Source organism: Sus scrofa, chromosome 12 (genome assembly GCF_000003025.6).
Source record: "Sus scrofa isolate TJ Tabasco breed Duroc chromosome 12, Sscrofa11.1, whole genome shotgun sequence".
NCBI lineage: Eukaryota > Metazoa > Chordata > Mammalia > Artiodactyla > Suidae > Sus > Sus scrofa.
Genome location: NC_010454.4, coordinates 39,142,291 through 39,164,867, shown reverse-complemented (window position 1 = coordinate 39,164,867; position 22,577 = coordinate 39,142,291). Strand labels below are relative to the sequence as shown.

Genomic DNA, 22,577 nt, shown 5'->3' with positions numbered 1-22,577 from the left:
AATAAATAACAAGCCCCTCACCGATCTTGGTCCACCCAAGACAAGAGAGGAGTATGGTTAAAAATAACGCAGGCAAGGGAACCAGTGTGTCCGTGTCTTGGGCTCTGTTGTTTATCAGCCATAGGATGGACGTTGCTCAACTTCAGCCTCCTCATCTGGAACATGGGGGATAACAATGCCTGCGTCACAGGGCCGGTGTGCAGATTGCTTTTAGCTCTGCTGCTTTGGGGCTAAGCCCCATACAGGGAGTGACAGCCTCCGTGTTGCTGACTTTCGGTAGGATGTGCCTTTGAACTCTTCCCCCGAGGATTGGAAATAATGCTGATTCGCTTGAGCTTTGCTTTTGCACGCTTTGGCCCCCACCCCATGCCCAAGTGGCAAGAGCTGGCTGGGTTTCAGGTTGCAGCCTCTGCGTGTTGAACCTTGTGTGTTAGAAAAGCACATCCTGGGTACTTTCATAATATTGAAGGCATAGAGCCTCATAGGCCTGGAGGCAGAGAGCCTGCTCTTAATGCTCACCCCACCACTTGGGCACATTTTTTTAACTTCTCCAAATTTCCAGTTCCTTGTCTGCAAAGGAGGAATAATGGCGTCAACCTCGTAGGTTTGTGTGTAAAGCACACAGCAAAGGACTGCAAGAGACAGTGTTGCTATCATGCAAATGCTCTGCATTATCCTGTAAGGAGGATAGCTGATGCTCTTGGCAGCTCCTTGGCTTCCATCAGTCCTGGAGGCAAATGGAAAATGATGATCGCCAGGAGTTCTTGTCATGGTTCACTGGGTTAACAATGCAGCGTTGCCATGAGCTGTGGTGTAGGTTGCAGACAAGGCTCAGATCTGGCGTGGCTGTGGCTGTGCCTGGCAGCTGCAGCTCCAATTTGACCCCCAGCGTGGGAACTTCAATATGCTGCAGGTGTGGCCCTAAAAAGGAAAAAAGGAAGGAAGGAAGAAAGAGAAAGAGAGAGAGAGCGAGAGCGAGAGAGAGAGCGAGAGAGAGAGCGAGAGAGAGAGCGAGAGAGAGAGCGAGAGAGAAAGAGAGAAAGAGAGAAAGAGAGAAAGAAAGAAAGAAAGAAAGAAAGAAAGAAAGAAAGAAAGAGAAAGGAAGAAAGGAAGGAAAGAAAGAAAGAAAGAAAGAAAGAAAGAAAGAAAGAAAGAAAGAAAGAAAGAAAGAAAGAAAGAAAGAAAGAAAGAAAAGAAAATGATGGTTGCCTTTTACAGTGAGAAGGAACTTGACCAAGGTCCACCCCCTTCCCCCCAAATAGTAAGTGGAAGGGATTTAGAATCCAGCAAAACTGGGTTTGAATTCCACCTTCCTCACTACTAGTCATGTGACACAGCTACTCTCTCAACCCTTCTGAAGCTCGGTGTCTTAATCTGTAACACGGGGCAATAATCCTAATGCCGTCTCTGTGTGCGTTGTTATCTATGAAGGACAATCAGTGAAAGGACTTTACAAACACTAAAGTCATACACATTTAAACTGTTTTTATCATTGGCACCCGGGCTTCCCTTTCACCATTAAACACCACACATTGAAACAGCAGAGAATACTGTCACTCCATTGACTTCCTCCAAGGCACTGCATTACTCAAGGGAGGGCTGAAGGCAGGTCACTGATTTTTTTTTTTTGTTTTAATGACTCTGACATTTTGAAAAACAAGTCCAGCAAACAAGCTGGTTCTCTCTTGTTTGATGTGGTCAGAATTCCTTCTTGGTCATGTGACTCCTAACTCATGTCTTGATGCTCTTTTTAAAAACACAAACAAACCTGTTTAGTTTTTTCCTTCCTTTCTTTTTCAAATTCACCTTTGAAGCTAGGGGGTTGATCAGCAGGGCAGGGCAGGAGACAGTGTCTTCCCTGGGTCCTGGTGAGACCTATAATCTGAGGAGCTCTGGGTAGCAATGGAAGGAAGAAGGAAGGAGCCATTCAAACATCTAATGTACATATCCCAACCTTAACACACCTGTCAGCATCCCTGATGCTATCAAGGCTGTCTGGGTTAGTTCATGTTGGGGGGAAGGGAGTCCTTTCATGATGATCATTTTAAGCACTGTTCTAAACCTATAGGCATTCCCATCATGGCTCAGTGGTTAACGAACCCAACTAGTAACCACGAGGACATGGGTTCCATCCCTGGCCTCACTCATTGGGTTAAGGATCTAGTGTTGCCATGAGCTGTGGTGTAGGTTACAGACGGGGCTCGGATCCTGCATTGCTGTGGCTGTGATGTAGGCCAGCAGCTGCAGCTCCAATTTGACCCTTAGCCTGGGAACCTCCATATGCCATGGGTGAGGCCATAAAAAGACAAAAGGCCAAAAAATAAAATAAAACAAAACAAAACTATAAATAGTAAACTACTTTATCATGTATAAAGGTGTGGAGTGTGTGTGTAAAACTGAAAGCTTCTTATGCTTAATGGGAAAAAACTGGAAACATTTCTGATGACATAGAATCAAAGTAAGCACATCCACTACTGCTGTTGCTGGTTAATGCAATTCAGAAAGTTCTAGCCAATGCAATATGACATGCAGATGTATTAGCACTAGCATGAAAGAGACCCTGTTCGCATTATATGCTTGTGACACCATTATATATACACTTGGAAAAATGAAGAAAATCAATACAGGAAAGATACTGTTAGGAATAAATAAAAGGATTCAGTCTTCAATAAAAGAATTCAGAGTGGCCTTGGACAAAAAAATACATGAAACTCAATAGCATCCTCTTACTAATCTGTCATGGAAATATAAGAGTGAAACTGAGTGGGGGATACCTGGGGCCAAGGCTTATTTGGTGGCTTTGTCATTACTACAGTAGCTCCTTACACACACACACACACCACACACACACACACACACACACACACGTGGTTTTTTTTTGTTTTTGTTTTTGTTTTTAATGTGTAGTAGAGATTTGGGGAAAATAGAGAAGCCCTCCCCAAACCAGCCTTAGTAATAATTGCAGGGGTAGGGGAAAGTCATAACTTGAATTCTAGAGTCAGACAGACTTGGGTTTGAATACCAGATTTACCATTTACTCATTGTTGGATCTCAAACAATATGCATATCGATTCTGGGCCTCAGTTTTTTCATCTGTTGAAATGGACAAGGCGGAAGTATCCGCCTCACAGGAATAGAGAGGTTTGGGAGTTATCGCATGAGCAGTGCTTTGTAGACCCTGTACTCAGTGAAAGCTTCTCTGTGCTCCCGCCTGGTCCCTAATCTACATGAGGGAATTCCAGGACATTTCTTCAGTTATTATTTTTATCAATCCTGTCTTTGGCACCCATAATATAGATGGCATAGAGCAGAGCAGGTGATACTTCCAAAGTGAGCTGGTGACAGTCATAGAATACGCACGGGCTGAAGAATCTCTGAGGCAGGCTAGTAATTCAAAGGTAGCCAACAAACAGAGGCGCCATAGGGAAGGGATTGTGGTCAATATTATTCCCGCTCTATCCTCCGCACCGAGAACAGTGCCCATCCCTCGGTAGGGGCTTAATCATTGTCACCGAATACATGCATGCATGAATAAGTGGATGCATCCTTGAATGAGCTGTGCCAAGGAACTGCTCAGCCATGCCATTTCAGACCCTGCTCTCTGCCATCCCAATTTCACTCATGCTGCTCTCGTTTTTTTGTTTTTTGTTTTTTCTCTCCAGCAGATCTCAGTCTCAGGAGGAGGTTTGCCCCCCGTCAGCACCTTGACGAATATCCACAGCCTGTCCCACCACAATCCTCAGCAATCTCAAAACCTCATCATGACGCCCCTCTCTGGAGTCATGGCCATTGCACAAAGTAAGCTCTGTTCTGGGTCAGAAAACTTGGGGGCAGGGAGAAGCAGCATGGGAATTGAGTTGACCTGATGGAAAAGAACAAAAGAAGATTCCCCACCCCCCCCCTTCCGACTCACCTACCTCCTGTAGCTTTGGTTCAACTCGTTTCATTCCTTCTCGCTCACCTCCACGGGATTTGGATTATTTAGCCTGACATGAGAGAATATTAGGGAATGAAGTTGAAACTTGGTCACAGCTTACCAGCTGTGCCTCCTGGGTGAAATCGTGGAACCTTGGTGAAGTTCAGTCTCCTCATCTGTACAATGGGTTGCTGAGGCTACCTGGTGACCGTGTGTGTAGACACGCTTGTGAAATGATAAAGCATGAGTGTGTATGATAGCATAGCTTACACTCCTATCTGGTGTTCCTTCCTATCCCTAAGCATGTGGTGGATTTTCTGAGAGATTGGGCTGTGCCGATGTTTCTTGGTGTTGCTCAGGACGGCACAAGACGTGAGAGACCTAAGTCTTCTAAGTGGGGAATTCTCTGCAGCAGTTTGAGAGCTCCTTGGCCAGTGATGGAGACATTCTGCTTTTTTTTTTTTTTTTTTTTTTTTTGTCATTTGAGGGCCACACCCGGGGCATATGGAAGTTCCCAGGCTAGGTGTAGAATCGGAGCTGTAGCTGCAAGCCACAGCCATAGCCACACCAGATTCGAGCTGCATTGTGACCTACACCACAGCTCACAGCAACGCCAGATCCTTAATGCACTGAGGGAGGCCAGGGATCAAACCCGAATCCTCATGGATAATAGTGGGGTTCGTTTTACCACTGAGCCACAACGGGAACTCCTATGATGGAGACATTCTGAGCAGGAACTGCAGAAACGGGTCATAGCATCTCTGAGCCTTGATGGCTTTAAGGAGGAACAGGTTGTTTACGCTCAGGCCTGAAGACGGGGAGAGAGGTCAGGTCCTTCCAGCCCTGGGAGTGAGCCTGTCGTCCATCACAGCTGGGCCACTTCTGGGCATGGGAAGCCGGCTGCAGCCATGCCTGTGGGTGCCTCTCGGAGTTTTCATGTTGATGAGTAGTTATTCAGAGTATTTCCAGCCTCGTGGTGAGAGCTCAGGCCAGGTCTCCCTTCCCTGAGGATTCTCAAGAGAGATTGGAGGCCGGTACATCCCTCACCTTCCTCTCCCCCGGGGATCACTCCCCGTCCTCATGGCCTCCTTTGTGTCCACTGCCCACACTGACCACCTCTTGATTTTCTTCCTGCCTTTTTCCTCTCCTTCTGCCTCTCTCCCTAAACCAACCCTCGCCAGGGGAGCAACTCAGATCACTTCTAAAGAGAAGGACTTAGGTGCTCCTGAAGGGCTGAAGGGTGAAACAGGGCTCGCCCATAAGAGACGCAGGAGTTTCCTAAGTGTGGCATTCCCTGTCCTTGGCTGCTGGGAAATTGACACTCTCCTCATTTAGATTTTTTTTTTTTTTTTTTTTGTCTTTTGAGGGTCACACCCATGGTGTATGGAAGGTCCCAGGCTAGAGGTTCAAATCGGAGCTCCAGCTCCCAGCCTACACCACAGCCACACCAGATCCGAGCCATGTCTGTGACCTGCAGTGCAGCTCACAGCAACACTAGATCCTTAACCCACTGAGCAAAGCCAGGGATTGAACCCTCATCCTCGTGGATACTAGCCAGGTTCATAACTTCCTGGGCCACAGCGGAAACTCCCTCTCCTCATTTAGTTTTACAAAGGGTTAGGGGGAATGGAGAAGCCTTTTGAGGACTCACAAAACTTAGAAAGTATTTTAAATTCGCCGCCCTTTCACTGGGGCCTCTCCAGGAACACAGTAACTATACTAATACCAGGGGTTGGAGAATGAGATAGGATACTTAAAACCAGCTTGCTTACCTTCTAGAAGTTCTGATTAAAAGGCCCATGGGTAAGATCTCCCACCTCTTTATTTCTACATCCGAGATGATATACAAACTGTCCCGCTTAACTTCTTTCTTCCATGTCTAGCTTTGGCCAACACACACAATTATATATGTTCTTAGGCACTATCTGAATTAAAATTTTCCCTACGGCTATTACAGATTTTTCAATGTTGTTCCTCCTGGTTTTTTTCACTTACAATTCTCTACCTTCTTCGAGTAATCTTAATCTCCTATTTCAGATTAAGAGTGTACTTGACCTTAAAAGGCTGTGTGTGTGTGTGTGTGTGTGTGGTGTGTGCTTAGAGTATGGGGAGCATGAAGAATGGTGAGGGTCACCAGAAAACGTGGCTGAGACACAGTGGTCCTACCCCATAGAGCGTCAGGATGAAGAATCAGTTACCGAGTTCAAGCTTGCACTGCTCTCCCCACGACAGGCCAATAAATCAAGAGCCGAGGTATTGGGGCCAGGACTAGCCAACTGCTGTGCTGTTGAGTGCGTGGGCCCTGGCTCAGGACAGAGAGGCCCAAGGAGAATGTGATAACAGATTACCCGGCAGTGCCAATTCCTCGTTCTCTACTCACCTGCTGGACTGGCTAACATGCTTCTTAAGCAGGAACCAGTGCCCAGAAAACAGATGGAAAGGCCGAGAGTCACACTCGGCGGGAGCTCGAGTGACATCAGAGGCTCTCCATCCTGGAACTGAGGCACATCAGGGTCACAGACGGTGTTGAAAATAAAATTCCTGGGCCTCACCTCTAAAGGGTCTGACTCATTCAGTCTTGGGTGGGACCAAGGAATGTCTGTTTCTTAAAGAGCTGCCCAGGACGATTCTAAAACCCAGCGGGTTGCAGAGCCGTGCTCTCCAATGTCATCCACTCTGGACGGCGCAACTTGCTTTTCTGGGCAGAGATTTCCCCCAGAGAGCAGGGCCGATGGGCTCCAGGGAAAACGGCAAATCCGTGGGGCTTCCCCAGAGACTGAGGCCTTACACAGAAGGTTGGAAAAGGAAGCAGGAGATCAAGGTAGCCGGTGAGACAGCGCCTGGGGGGAGAAGCCGAGCCCCTGGGGGATTAGATAGCGCTATTCTGAGGGATCAGAGGACCCAGCCCCACCCAGGAGAGCTCGGAGGGGGCTTATCCCCCCTCCCCTACTGCTCCCAGGTCTCACCTTTTTAGGTTTCTGATAGCAGTATCAGCTAGGCTCTGAGAAGGCAATTGTGGAGGTCTTTGAGCTGTCTCCACGGTGGACCTCCCCTGAACTGGCTAATGGAACCCTCTCCATCTCAGGAAGGGCTCTCCAGGTGTCCCTTCCTTTTTCTGGGTTTCCTTCTTCATCTCCTTCCCTCCCGACCCTCACTCCCCATAAAGCAAGGTCAAAGGAACCCAGGCAGCTCCAGGAAAGAGGGTATCTTTCCCCAATCCTCCTGTCCCCACTCCCACCCTGCCCCTGAGTCCTGCCCAGGGAGCTGCTGACGGGTGGGGTCCTGAGACCTGATCTTTGCAGTGCCGGCCCCAGTTCTAAAGAGACCTCAGGATCTAGACAGTACAGAACTGCAGAGGCCCTCATCCCTCCGGAATAGAAAGATGGCATCACCTACTGTGACTGCCAGACTTCAACGTACTGTTTTCCTCCTTCCAATACCCGGACCCTCGGAGGCTGCCGGCCCTGTGCTGCCAGATAAGACACACCTGCTTCAGAGACTGGCCGGGTGGTAGTATTTTATCCCCTCTCCGCCCCAGTCAAGAGAATGAGCCTCTGACCTCTCTGGGGTCTTTGCAGAGCCTGCTAAATGAGGGTCTTCAGGGTCCAGACCTCCAGGACCGGGGAGGAGGTAGTGTTTTTTTTAATCAAAATGTGGGTCCCTGCACACTACTGCCCCCTGCTGGGAAGACATATCTGAGCAATAATCCACACCTCAGAGTGGACGCCTTTAGCTCTGCCCTGAGGACCCCAGAGCAAGCCTTCCTGGTGTGAGGACACCAGAGCCAGGCACAGCTGGAGTGGGCAAGCAGAGGGCCCTGGCAACTGCGAAGGAGCAAAGCCTGGGAGGTCGCAGGATGACTTTGGGAGACTCAGGCCTCAGTCAGATCTGTTGAAAGCCCATTTCCATCCACAACTCACTGTGGAATTTGAGCAAGTCCCTGCATCTTTGCAAGCCTCTGTTTTTCTGTCAATAGGATAGGTCTATAGAATCACTTCCTATGCAGTCTCTCCCAGGCTCAGCTCAGTGCCTGGCGAATAGCAGGGGCTCCACTGATGGCCGCTGGCCTGCATGCATCTGCCCTCATCCCTGAAGCCAGCTCTGACCTTCCCTCTTGTTCCCACAGGCCTCAACTCCTCCCAAGCTCAGAGTGTCCCTGTCATCAACAGCGTGGCCGGCAGCCTGGCAGCCCTGCAGCCCGTCCAGTTCTCCCAGCAGCTGCACAGCCCTCACCAGCAGCCCCTCATGCAGCAGAGCCCAGGCAGCCACATGGCCCAGCAGCCCTTCATGGCTGCCGTGACTCAGCTACAGAACTCACACAGTAAGGACCCGGGGCACATTGGGGAGGGAGCCCAGAGGGCCCTCAGCAGCCAAGCTCTTCCCTCCCTGGTCTGAAGGTTCTTGCAAGTTTCCTGGTGTGGTCACTTCCCTTGGAAGTTTTCTTGGTGTGTGCCACCAAGACAGTTTCTCAAGCGTAACTCGTATGTGATGCTGTGCCTTTCCTGGTCCTCTTCTCTGCCCCCAAGATTCCCAGGGGAAGGGGGGGGGATTGGAAGAGGATGACTAAGTCCTGCCCATAAAGGGGAGGGGGGTGAGATAGAGAGCAGGGGTGGCATAGATGTGGAATGAACTCATGCCAGCCTTTCCCACCGGGGCCGCCGTGGGCGAGATCTCCAGTCAAGCCCAGCACTTTCTCCCAACAAGCCTCAACCGAGCCTTTTCAGTCCAAAATTCCCATTACCAAGTGGTCATTCTTGCCATATGATTCGTATCCCATGTGCCTTCTCTGAAACTGAAAAATCTTCTGGAGTCCCCACGCCCTGCAACTTACACACCCCAAGCGTCTCTAATCAAGAACCACGAACATGGGTGGAAAATGCTACGTGTGTGCCACCCTAGACAAGGACTAGTAGAGCTTCTGCCCCCACACGCGGAGGCTGTTTCCCATCTCCAGTTTCTACACCCGCCCTAAGTCCATCTTTCAACCATTTAGGCCCCCCTCACCCCAGCCCTCAGGCCATGTCAGGCCACAGCCCCTGGCCTCTGAGTTTGGGGAGAAATCACAGAAGGGATGGCTTCCCTGCTTCCAAGCTCGTCCCACAGGGACACCAGGGACATCTCTGGAATTGAATGATAGTTTTGGAATCAGGTAGACCTAGATTTAAATCCTGGCTCTGAGCTTTAGCAGCCACGTAGCCATTAGTAAGTTCCTTGGCCCCTCAGCTTCCAGTTCCTCATCATAAAAGGGGACTAGGATGCACATAGACTGATTATGGAAATGAAATAAAAATAGGCATTCACGGAGTTCCTGTAGTGGCTCAGTGGTTAATGAACCCGGCTAGCATCCATGAGGATGAAGGTTCGATCCCTGGCCTCGCTAGTGGGTTCAGGATCCAGTGTTGCCATGAGCTGTGGTGTAGGTTGCAGACACGGATCGGATCCTGTGTTGCTGTGGCTGTGGTGTAGGCCAGCAGCTTACAGCTCCTATGCTACCTGTAGCCTGAGAACCTCCACATGCCACAGGTGTGGCCCTAAAAAGACAAAAAAAAAAAAAAAAATAGGTATTCTCTGTGTTTGGTAAGCATTCAGAGTTATAAAAATGCAAATGATTATTTAGTAAGGGACTCCTTAATGGGAGGGGCAGGTGTGGGAAAGGGGACTTCAGTTGCTCCCCTGGCTGCCTTGGGATCTCAGAGCAGTGGATCTGAGAGTGAACAGCCAAGTTCAGCCTTCTTCCATGCTCGGGCTCTATCCCGCCCCAGGCCTGTGGAGCTGGTTTCTAAGCACCATCTGACATTCCAATCACATTTTCGTGGCTTCTAAAAAATCTGCCACAGCCTGTAGCAGAGTCTGGGGCCACACGTCCACTGCTCTTCCTCCCAGAGCCGGACAATTCGCTCCCCACTCGGCCCCGCCCCCTCATCTAGACTGAATTCCTCAGTGGCGAGGCCGGGGTGCAACGGTCAGAGAGTGGTCACAGTGACCGGTGGACTGCCAAGGCCCAGCTGGCCTGGCCGGCTATGAAAACCAGGAAATAACCAGCCTCCCTCTAAGGGACAGGCAGGCTGAGGCAGCAGGCTGTGACCTTCACCCCCGTTCCCTACTGGAGGACTCCTTGGTAGAACAGGCTGGTCCCTCCTTCAAGGCCAAACATCCACATGCTTTCTGGGTTGGTCATGTGACCTGGAATTGACATGAATCTTATGGATGAGTTGGCAGGACTCAAAGGTCCCAGACTTAGGGGACACATAACTGGACAAACTGAAAAAGTGAGCCACGTGCTCCTGGGGCTTTTGTTGGAGTCTAGTCTCCTTTTGGCTGTCCTCCACATCCGTGCAATGTCGTGAGGCATTTTCGTGCAAACCAGAACAGCTCAGTGTTAGGAAGTTCCTGTTGTGGCTTAGTGGGTAATGAGCCTGACTAGTATCCAGGAGATTGCAGGTTCGATCCCTGGCCTCGATCAGTAGATTAAGGATCTGGCATTGCCGTGAACTGTGGTGTAGGTCACAGATGCAGCTCAGATTCCCGCGTTGCTGTGACTGTGGCGTAGGCCCACAGCCGTAGCTCCAATTCGACCCCTAGCCTGGGAACTTCCATATGCCACAGGTGCGGCCCTAAAAAGCAAAAAAGAAAAAGAAAGAAAGGAAGGAAGGAAGAAAGAGAATGAAAGGAAGAAAGGGAGAAGGAAAGAAGGAAAAAAGAAAAGCCCAGAAGTATACAATTAATGACACCCATGTCTATTTACAATTCTTACCCAATCCGGCATCGCTAGCATGAGACCTGGTACGTGAGTCATGGCAGAGATGCTAAGCAAGTGCTGGCCAGCTCTTTCTTGTTTGCCAGCTGCTTAGAACGTTTTTGACTGACATTCTCAGATGCAACCACACAGGCCTAAAGATCACTCACTGATGCCCAGGCACCTAACACTTTATTGAAAGTGGAGGACAAAAGTCCTCCCACCCGCGAAGGGCTGTCCGCCACTCCGTGCCAGGCACTGTGCACAGCTCTGCATCTGTTTGGTACGACGTGCTTTAAACACGATCTCTTCTGATCCTACAACAGATAATTCCCATTTTACAGCTGAGGAAACTGAGGGTAAGTAAGTCGAGGAAAGAGCCAGGATTTAAACACATGGCCATTCTTTGTTGTCGCATCGCACTGCCCTGCCAAACACCATCTCCCCACCCCACCTTTTATCAGCCTGGGGCAATGGGAGCGGTGGTTTGGGAGGGGTGGGCATCTGTAGCTGTGCTTACGCCTGTGTGATCTGCAGCTTGATTTTGTCTTCTCTCTGTCTCCTCAGTGTACACACACAAGCAGGAGCCCCCCCAGTATTCCCACACCTCCCGGTTTCCACCTGCAATGGTGGTCACAGATACCAGCAGCATCAGTACGCTCACCAACATGTCTTCCAGTAAACAGGTAACGCGGGCAGGGGGGTGGAGGAGGGGAGGGATGACTAAGGCTACAAATGTGCAGCGACCGTGGCTCGTGTGGACTCAGCCACAAGCGTGGTCCTCCCGAGGCTCCCCTGTGACTTGGTGAAGGAATCTCTGAGGTCAGGGGGCAAAGGCTAAAGGGACTTAGTGCCCCCACCCCCACCCCAAGCCTTCCCCCACAAGAGCACCAATCGAGGACTGCAGTTTGATCCGGTTGACTGACTGGATGAAGACTGGATGACACAGAGCCTCTAGGTATTGAGATTGAGGGCTCGTTGTCAGTGGATTGATAGCGATCCACGGAGATTCGTGCCTTGCGAGAGGGATCCCAGAGGATTTTCCACTAGTTAACCAGTGGAGAAAGTCAGTGGTGAGTCAGGGGTCCTGCTGCTGATTCGCCCAGTCCAGGACCCATGCTGGATCCCAAACGGTATAACCCACAGAGACTTCTGAGTAGACAGCCTGGCCTTGCCAGGGGCCTACTTCACTTGGTGTTTCATGGAGACACTTTGAATCAACTTCCTGGCGCACTGAAAGTGGGGAACCCGGAGGCTTAGTTGTTACCATTTCGGTTGATGACTCATGCCACCTTCACCTAGAGGAGGTGGCATTGTAAAGACAGGGCCGACGGTGAGTCTGCAGCTTGGACAGCTGGGCTGGAATGAGGCACCAAGAGTTAGAAAACAGGGCATGATGTCTGAACACGGGTCACACTTCCAGGGTAACACAATAGGACCTTTTAGGAGCTGGGGTCTGCGCAGTGTGGGAACTGTTTGGCCTTTATTGATTGCTAGATAAGTAGGTGACAACCTTGAACTTCATGTCAGAGGCACTCTGGCAGGTTTGGTCCCGTTGATGGTCTTTTTTCCATCACATCACACCTCATCCACTGCCATGTGCTTCTGAGCAAGTTCTTTCTAAGCCTTCTCTGTTCTTGCCTTTGCCCCATCTCCTCCTGGTGCTGCAGGTTCGATTCCTGGTTATCCCACTTGCTTGGTGACCTTGACCTCCTTTAGCCTTCGCTTTGTCCTCTCTAAAATAAGCCAAAGCATCTACCTTTCCTGAGGATTTGATGATGTCATACACATGGCCAGCGCGTCTCGGGCACGGAAACACACGCGACCCAGGCATCCGGGCTTTGGAACGGGGGGAGAGGGAGAGGTGTGTGGGACCGGCTTTTCTACCCTTCTCTCACCCTATGGAAGATGAAAGGACATCCCCCATTGCCCTGCCCTTCGACTCCCGTGAGATTTCCCACTCTTTGTAGTGAGCAGGGAAAACATTTATCTGTGCTCACAAATCTCAATCAGGGGGGCAGCCAGGCGCAGCAGCCCTGCTTGGGAATACCTTCCCCTTTGAAAGGTTTATCAATCCATCTGCCGCTTGGCCAGCCCCAGACAGGGCTGTGATTAATTATTCCCGTCTTTCCCAAGTTGACTTTGATGCTTGCTTGTTGAAACAAGTCCTCTGAATTCAGGAAATGGTCTCTTAATCAAAATGCTTGGAGATGCTTCTCTGAGACGCTGCGCCAGCCCCCAAACGGCTGCTCCCCTCCATTGGACAGAGTGGCCAGCCGACCTTGACGCTGCATGAACGGCCCTCTAGCACTATGTGAGGTTGCCTCCAAGTCCCCTGACATTTCAGGAATCTGGGGATCGACTTACTTTTAGGATGACGCCGGCCTTAGAACGACTAAAACTCTTCACGTAGCTCTTGGCAGTTTGTACATCTTGTGACCTTTATCTCGTATTTTCTTTTTACTGAAACCTCCTCGGAGGTACAGAGAAACCACCTGAGACTCAGAGATGCAGGGAGACCAAAGCCACACATTTGCTAAATTCTGGAGCTGGACCTCCAGGCTCTGGTCTTTGATTCTAAATCCTGGCTTCTCCACTGAATCAATACTTATCCTCCCATACTCATCTTTAAAATACCCAAGGTCACGGCTGCTCTTGTGGTCTTTTTTTTTTTTTGGATTTAGCAAATAAAGATTTTCTTTAATTTTTTTAATAATGATTTTTATTTTTTCCATTAGAGCTGGTTGACCATGTTCAGTCAATTTTCTGCGTTCTTTCACAGTCAGGAACAAGGGTCAAAATTAATCGTGCATGCTGTATGCCAGGAAACTTTCTTCCTACAAACTGCAGGAAAAGAGGGAATAGGAAAGACAGATCAGAATGAAAGGAGGGTAAAGTGGCCGCCTCCTGGCAGCAGAAGGAACCCAAGGCAGAGAAAAAGTGTACAAACTCTTTACCGAAGGCAAAGGGTCAGAAGTTAGTTCTGGAAGAGAATTGGTGGTGACTCTGCTTTTTTGTTGCTTTAACGTAATACTTTCCAAAAAATGTTTCTAAACTATTGCTAGGAATCAGGGGCCTGTGGCATGAGGATATCTGGCGTGACCATTTCTTGTTCAAATATGTGGGGGAAGCAGCTGAGTTACACAGAAATCCAGCAGGGCAGCGTTTCTCAGAATCTTTCATGGGCTGATGTACATTGAATAGGAATCCATCCTGGGCAGTGCTGCTTTAGAAGCCTGGAGAACACTAGGGAAAGCCAGCAGGCCTGAGCTGCTGACCTGGGCCAGTTAACTCAACCCCCAGAGATCCCACTTCCCTCTTAGAGAATATTCTAAGTGTCTGAAGACGGTGCTGGAACAGGGTCACATGCTCCAAGTGGTAGCTTCCTCCTCTTCCTACCCCTTTCTGTCTGTCACCCTTTAGGAGACACCTTCCAGCAGCACCTTCAATACTCTGCTCACTGCTTGGTCGACATGTGGTCAGAAGAGGTTCTGACACTAACCTTTCTCAGGGTCAGGACCATCTCTCAAGCACATCCCTCCTCTTCGGCTCAGGCTCCACATCCATGCTTCCCATCTTCCTGATGGCCTCTCACCCACCTCCCAAGAAAAAAGCAAATCATGCGGGCCTCACAAAGCACCCAAGCCCTGGACTCCTCTTGTGGTGCAGCAGGTTAGGGATCTGGTATTGTCATTGAAGCGGCTTGGGTCACTGCTGTGGAATGGGTTTGATCCCTGGTCCAGGAACTTCCGCCTGCCTCAATATAAGCGTAAAGGCACCCAAACTCTTTACCGAAGGCAAAGGGTCAGAAGTTAGTTCTAGCCAAATGCCTGGGTTCTAGTGGATGTTCAGTAAATATGAATGAATGAATGAATGAATGAATGGATTCAGCGCTAGCATTTTTTTGAATGCCTCCCATTTGCCACACGGCCCTCCAGGAGCTTTCCCATCTTACCTTTCCAGGCTAATCCTCCTGCAAGGTAGAAATTTTTATGCCTGATTTACAGAGCCAAAAATTAAGGCTCAAAGATGCAGAAGGAGGAAGTTCCCTGGGGGCGCAGTGAGTTCAGTATCTGGCATGACCACAGCTGTGGCACAGGACATAGCTGTGCTGCAGGTTCAATCCCTGGCCTGGGAACTTCGGCATGCTATGGGTGTGGCCAAAAGGTAAATAAATACATAACAAAGATGAGGTAGGATCTTTGGCCAAGTTCACAGGAGGGTAAATCTGGAGCTGGAGTTCCAGACTTTGGTCTTCTCGCTCCAAATCCATTAATCAACACTCACCTTCTAAGATCCATTTTTACAGTACTAACAATAGGTAATGAACAAGGACCTACTGTATAGCACAGGGAACTACCCTCAATATTTTGTAATAATCTATAAGGGAAAAGGAATCTGAAAAAAAAAAAAGCTGTATATGTGTGTATAACTGAATCACTTTGCTGTACATCTGAAACTAGCAGTCCATTGTAAATAAACAATGCTTCAGTTTTAAAAAATAATAATCAATAAAGTACTCATAAAAATAACACAAGGGGAAAAAACGACCCAAGGTTATGCCAGTATATGGCTAAAGCCAAGATTTGACCTTGTCTGATGCCAGTATTTCCCTTTGCCAAGACAGACATGTCCCAGGGCCTCATGGATCATATTTCAGGAACCTCAGGCTGAAACTTTCTTGCTGAGAATCCTTGGCAGCTACTGCCTTCTGTCCTTTCCAGAGTTTATGTCTCCCCCTACTTCTCAACCCTTGCATGCTGGCCAGTTACCATCGAGTGGCTCTCTGCCTGAGCCTCCTGCAAAACAACACCCGTGAGCCTGGAAACAAGACCATAGCAGGCACCAGCCTTGGTTAGAACAAGTGTGGGCAGGCTGTGAGCCGACTCCTGTTTCCACGTCTCTACCCATGGCTCCCCTTCCTAGTTTATAGAGAGGTCCGGAGAGGACCCCCAGAGCAGGCACCAGTCAGGGGTACTGATGAGAAGGAGGTGGGCAGCCTCCACCCCCTCGCCCACCCCCATGGTGAGGCAGTGTGGACCGACAGAGAAGTGGCTTGGGAGTTAGGCACACCCAGCTCAAGATTCTGCTACTTTCTCCTGTTCAACCAAAGGGAAAGGTCCAGCCTCTCTGAACTTCAGTTTCCTCACTTGTAACATGAAGATAATGATTCCTCCTCTGTGGGATCATTGAGAAGAGGACACGCAATAAAACTTGTAAACCACTTGGCTCAGTATTTGCCGGAAACACCCAGCCCGTGGCAGCTGGGTCAGTCTTGGCTTTCCTTGATGGCAACCTTGAGCATCTCTCCAGCTTGGGAAGGAAGACTTTAAACGGCAAAGGGCACCTCTTTCCCCCTGGAGTCCCACTCGGAAGATAAAAGGCAGTAATCTTCCGTAGGGGGCAGGAGCACGAAAGTTTTGGCTGCAAGACTCTGGGCAGGTCACCTAAAATCTCTCTCAGCCTCAGTTCCCTCATTGATAAAACAGGAAGTGTAATCATTACTTTTAATGACTAGAGCTGTAATTAATCCAGCTTAATAGAAGTGAGTTATCTATATTCACTATCTCTGCTTCCTCGACCCCAACTTTCTCTTTTTCTCCTTCTTTTCAATTGATGTATAATTGGTTTACAATATTATATAAGGTTCGGGTATTCAGCAGAGCAATGCACAATTTTTAAAGGCTCTACTCTGTTTATAGTTATTATAAGATATTGGCTGTATTCCCTGTGCTTTACAATATATTCTTGTAGCTTACTTTTTATTTTATACATAGTGGTTTGTACCTCTTCACGTCCTAGCTCTGTTCTGTCCCACCCCAGTTATCCCCACTGGTAACCACTAGTTTGTTCCCTAAATCTGTGAGTCTGCTGGGGTTTTTTGTTATGTTTACTAGTTTGTTGTGTTTTTTAGATTCCACATGTAAGTGGTATCATTTAGTATTTGTCTTTCTCTGTCAGATTAGTTTCACTAAGCATGAAATCCATGTTGTAGCAAATGGTGAAATTTCATTCTTTTTGATGGCTGAGTAGTATTCCATTGTATTTATACCTGCCCTGTTCCCTCTTGAGAGCGCTCCAAATTAGTTTTTGCCCCAACATTCCTGAAACCCCTCTTGTCCTTCTCACTAATACCTCCATGTTGCCAAATCTAGTGGTTACTTCTTCTCAACCTCTATTTCTTTCTTTTTTATTTTATTTTCTTTTTACAGCCTCACCCATGGCATATGGAAGTTCCTGGGAAGGGGGTCAAATCTGAGCTGCAGCTGCAGACCTACGCCACAGCCACAGCAACACCAGATCCAAGCCATATCTGTGACCTGTGCCGTGGCTTGTTGCAACACCAGATCCTTAACCTGCTGAACGAGGCCAGGGATCAAACTCGCATCCTTATGGACACTATGTTGGGTTCTTAACCTGCTGAGCCATGGAGAAAATTCCTCCACCTATCTCTATTTCTGACACAGCCAATCACTCCCTCCTTTTTTCACTTGGATTTTAGGACGTGACCCATTCCCAGTTCTCCTCCTATGGTACTTCCTTAGCTGCTCCTCTTCATCCCCTTCACCAGCAACTCATCGGCATGACATTTACTTGCGGCAGGGCCCTGGGACTCATTCCTTGGCCTCTTCTCTTCCATGTTTATTCCTGAGTGATCTCCAACCCCATGGCTTGGGATCACGCATACATAGCAGTGGATCCCATAATTCTGTCTCCAGTATAGACCTCTCCCCCTGAGTGCTCATTCACAAACCCAGTGCCTCTTTGGCACTTACATATGCACACCTGATATATCTGACAAGCCTCTCAAATTGAACCTGGCTGAAAGAGCAGCTCTTCCGTCTGCCCCAGTGTCTCCTGACCCAAATTACTTCTTCATTGGGCTTCTCCATTTCCAAAAATGATAACCAGTCACTCAGGTGAGATTCCTGGGAGTGCCCTTGATAACTACACACCCCACACCCAGTCGCTCAGTAAGTACTGCTACAGGTCCTTCAAGACGCATCCTTGAGTTTCCGTTGTAGCTCAGCAGGTTAGGAGCCCAACTAGTATGCATGAGTATACAGGTTCGATTCCTGGCCTCGCTCAGTGGGTTAAGCATCCAGCATTGTCGTGAGCTGTGCTGTAGGTCACAAACACGGCTCAGATCTTCCATTGCCATGGCTGTGGGGTAGGCTGGCAGCTGCCACTCTGATTTGACCCCGAGCCTGGGAACTTCGTGTCATAAGTGTGCCCCTCCCCCCAAAAAAGAAGCATCCTCACCCTGACCGCTTCATACTACCCCATCAGTCTCTCACTCCTGCAGGGGTCCCTAACTTCCCACTGCTGCCCCCACGAGGGTAGCTGTGGTCTGTTCACCACGCAGTATCCAGAGCAATCTCTCAAAAGGGAACCCATCAGGTCACTCCCATCAAAACCCTCTGCTAGCTTCCCATTCTAGCCAAACTGAAGCTGGGATGTCTAAGACCCTGTGTGGTCAGACCATGGCCTCTCCTCCTCCTGTCATTCGGTTTCAGCCAAACCAACCAGAGCTGAACTGATGCCCCTGCAGGACTTCTGAGTAGAATATTCTTTACGGTGCATCTTTAGATGCTTCCTGCTCATTTCATTCAACTATAAACGGCACTACCTCAAGGGGGGAATCGCCTCCTGACCCCTCTCCCTAACCCTCCAGTCACCTGAACCTCTTACCATGCCTTTTTTTTTTTTGTCTTTTTGCCTTTTCTAGGGCCACTTCTGCAGCATATGGAGGTTCCCAGGCTAGGGGATGAATCAGAGCTGTAGCCACTGGCCTACGCCAGAGCCACAGCAACACCAGATCTGAGCCGCATCTGGAACCTACACCACAGCTCGTGGCAATGCCGGATCCTTAACCCGCTGAGCAAGGCCAGGGATCGAACCCGCAACCTCATGGTTCCTAGTCAGATTCGTTAACCACTGTGCCACAATGGGAACTCCTTACCATGCTTATTTTTCTAGAGTATTCCTCTCCACCTCAAATGTTATGGTATGCATTTTTTTTATGTATTGTTTAAAACCCTCAAAAATGCAATGTGTGAAATGAATGACAATTACCCGCCTCAAAGTCTTGGCGTAGGAAGTTGATGCAACGATGCGTGTCAAGCCCTTACTTAGCACGGTGCTGCATGGCACACAGTAGGACCCCAATAAATGTTAGCTCTTCCCCTAGGTATCATATCTCAGGGTGAGGGCCCCAGCCACCACACCCTCCAGACGAGGGCTCCAGAGTCCCTCGGAGATCCTGGGGCAAGGCCCCCGCAGGGCTGGGCGTGCTGGGCCTCCGATCTGAGGGAGCACAGGGCACCCCTTATCAGATGTTTGTGTTTAGGCTCTGAAGGGGGCAAATAACTCTAGTTCCTTTGACAACATTTAGGGCTCTGCCACCATTTTATTATGTGAGCAAACATTTGATAGCTGGGAAGCCCATCCCTAATGACAGGTCATAGAATCTCGCTGGCGTCTCCTTATCTGCTCTGGGTGTTTGCTCTTCTATTGAAACCTGCAAGGTCACAAGCCGTTTTCTCTCTCCTCCACCTGAAATCTGAAAATTGGAAAAAGGCTGATAGTGGGACATAAAGAGTGGGGGGTGGGCGGGTGGAGGGAGGAAGAGGAGGCAAAGGGTATCAGAGGACCCAGAGCAGGGCCTCAAGAATGCAGAAGGGCCAGAAGCCCGTCTCCTTAAGGGACGCAGGGCGCGGTCCCCTCTGAAGAGCCCTGGCCAGGGAGCAGCCCCGTGTTAACGAGGACAGTTATGCCAAGTACCGTGAGGCCTGTCTGATCCCTCAGCCACCCCCACTTTGTAAATGGAGACGCTGAGGCACAGAGAAAGGCGCTTGGCCAAGAACAGAACTGGCAGAAGGCCCCTGACCTCTGCGTGATAGAAAGACTGTGGGCTGGGTGATCTCCCAGAACTGGCTGGACTCTCTGGCCCCACCCTCTCCAAGTTCGGAAACCTTAGACAATTCACAGACTCTCTTAGATCTTGGTTTTCCTAATCTGTAAAATGGACGTCATGGCAGCCTCATATGGGCTCTGGCTGGGGGCACTGATCAATGAGATACCCGTGGGCTAAGAGGCCTTCAATAATGGGCGTGCGCACACATGCGTGTGTGAGGGGGGTCTTGAAAACAATAAGCCACTCAGTCAAAGGACAGAACCTTCCCCTGAGATGACAATGAAGGGGAAAGGGAAAAAGGAGACAGGACAGAAAAGGGGACTCCCGGGAAGGCCAAGGCGAGGGGACAATGTTCCATGAACGTGATGAATGAGGCCCAAGGCCCTGGCAGCAGAGGCTGCCCCGGATGGCGGACCAGCTCCTCTCAGCGGCTCTTCCGTGCTGGCTCCCCAGCTCCCCCGGAAGTCTGACATCAGGACCTTCAGCCCTGGATCCTGGGCCTCCGAGTTTCTCGTCCTGATGGTAACAGACACTATAGACAGCCTTTGGCAATTCCCCACGCTTCCTCCCTGATGGAACATCTCCGCGTACGTGCGGATGTTCTCATGAGCTCTGTGTGGCCTTCTTGCTTAAAATTGATCAGTAGCCTTCGCCCGACCTGGGAGCTGATTAGCAATGCAGGTTCTCAGGCCCACCCCAGGCCCACTGGATTAGAATCCACGTTGTAACAGGAGCTCGGCTACTCGTGGGTCTGTTCCAGTTTGGGAAGGGGCCTAGGGGACCGCTGCTCCTAGAGGTCTTAGGAAGAGACCTTTGCTTCTGTGAGAAGGAAGAGCTCCCCATCCAGCTGCTCTTGCCACCACCCTGAGCAGTTTGTAACAACCACTCTTGCAGAAAGAGGAGCCCAACTTCAGGATAAAGATCGGCGAGTTATGACTATTTCAAGGTCCAAGACAATTCACTCCTTTCTTCTGAAGTGGCCAGGGGAACCGGCTCCTAGGCTTTCCCAAAGTGGGCGTTTTTTTCAGGACCATCCCTGCAGGACTGAGCAGGCACTGGGTCCCCAGGCCGCCAGTTCTTTGCTGATTTGGGGCTGAGCTCCCTCCTGGAAAAGCCAGACGGATGGCCCAGGTCCTCACCAAATGCACTCAGCTGAGCTGTCTCTCCTCTCTCTCTGCAGTGTCCTCTCCAAGCCTGGTGATGCCCACATGTCACTTACTTGGTGCACAGCAACAAGGACCCTATTTTCCGCACCATCACCCTCCAGGCAGCTGTTGCAGAAAAGCGCAGTGACCTGCCAAGCACCTGTGAGAGGTCCCTGTTCACCTGACATCCTGCCGGCACCTCGGACAATCCACTCTGAGAGGTGCGGCCGAAGCCCAGCTTCCCTTCTATGCAGTATTGTCACGATGCCTCTCCCACGATGTCACGCGCTCCCGTCTGGTCTGTCCTCGAGGCGGGAGGCGACAAACCACGGAAGAGGAAGAGAGAAAGCCGTAGTGTCTACCTTGTGCTCCTTCGACGAACAAACTGATGCGAAAACTTGAATCTGTTACTGAAATGAGGAGAGGAGGACACGTGCTATTGAACTGAGCCAAACACACTGTAAATATCAGCCACCTCCCCCCCCTCCCCCATCCCAGCTGATCTGGAGATTTCTTTTAAAGAAGTAAATTTGTCCAATGGGTGTAAACTATAAACTACTGTAATTAAGTGCAATTTCCCCTCCACTTCCTCCTCTCCCCTCTGCCCTGTATATAATACTAAAGTGTCTATCAGTTTTCTTTGTAAAGGTCAGAGTTGAATTTTCAAAGTGATTTGCCTCCTCATCCCCCCTCCCACCCCCCCGGAGAAATATCTAAGGCAGAAGTGAAGCCCTTGCCCGCTTCCTCAGACCTGGACGCACACAGGGACTGTGTATTTTTGGACTGACTGCCAGCTCACTCCTCTCTCCTGATGTTAAGGCATGCCTCTGGATGTTGAGACATGTTCCCTGGAAGCGCTGCACGTAGTGTCAGAGTAACACCCTAGCTTCCAGTGGAGCTAGGGGATCAGCCAGCACCGCCCCCACCCCCCAATCCCAGGAAACCCTAAGGCAGGGACCCTGGCTGTTTGATAGTGCAAGAAAAAGTTGCCCTTTCAGGAAACCTCCCATTAAAACAATTTATTTTATCACTGCCCAGAGTCTCCTATTTCTGTCTCTGACTTCCTCTGCCACGGTGGCTCCAGGAACCCCCAGGCTCACTGCTGCATGTCCCAATGTCCTTGTACCAGCTTTACCGCTCAGGTAAGAAGGGTCCGCTCCCCCAGGGAGACTCCAGTACCTCTGTCTTTCTGTGACTCCCAGGAATAGACATGGAGCCAACTCTTGGTCATTGTTGGTCATGGGAACCGCTGAAAAGCAGAGAGAATAGCAACCCCGTGGGTAACACTTTCAGCCTCCTTTTAAGCAGTGGCTCCACTCTCTTCCCTTTGGTAAGGCTGTTAGTCAGGAGAATGGGTCCTTGTGGGTCTTGCCTTCTGCCTGCGTCCCCCTCTGGTAGGGATGCTAATGAAGACAAATAGTCCAAAAGATGAAAAGCCGGGAGTTCCTGTTGTAGCTCAGTGGTAATGAACCCGACTAGTATCCATGAGGTTTGGGGTTCAATCCCTGGCCTCTCTCGGTGGGTTAGGGATCTGCTGTTGCTGTGGCTGTGGTGTAGGCTGGCAGCTATAGCTCCAATTGGAACCCTCGCCTGGGAACTTCCATATGCTTTGGCTATGGCCCCCAAAAAAAGAGAAGCAAAAGATGAAAAGCCAAGGGCCTGAACACTCTGCCAGCAGGGATTTTGCCACAAATAACCCAGTGTGTACTCCAGGGAGAAGGAGACGGGACCTGTCATCTTTGCCGTCTCCCCTTCTGTGCAGTGTAGACCTACCAGCATGTGGTTTCTGGCTTCTAAACAGAGCAGTTCCCAGGCTGCGCATAAGTAAGGGCTTTTACCAATCAGGCTCCAAGCGACAGGTTT

At 49.8% G+C, this 22,577-nt stretch overlaps 1 protein-coding gene across 5 annotated transcripts in view; it reads left to right on the top strand.

Moving 5' to 3' along the window:
* HNF1B (HNF1 homeobox B) overlaps nt 1-21,749 on the top strand; it is a 58,513-nt gene extending 36,764 nt beyond the window's left edge. For 2 of the 5 annotated variants that reach the window (XM_021066206.1, XM_021066204.1), the window contains exons 6-9: nt 3,666-3,798; nt 8,043-8,237; nt 11,220-11,338; nt 20,750-21,749. In XM_021066206.1, coding sequence (XP_020921865.1) covers nt 3,666-3,798; nt 8,043-8,237; nt 11,220-11,338; nt 20,750-20,770 — 468 coding nt within the window. In that variant the 3' untranslated portion in view covers nt 20,771-21,749. 5 annotated transcript variants of the gene reach the window in all.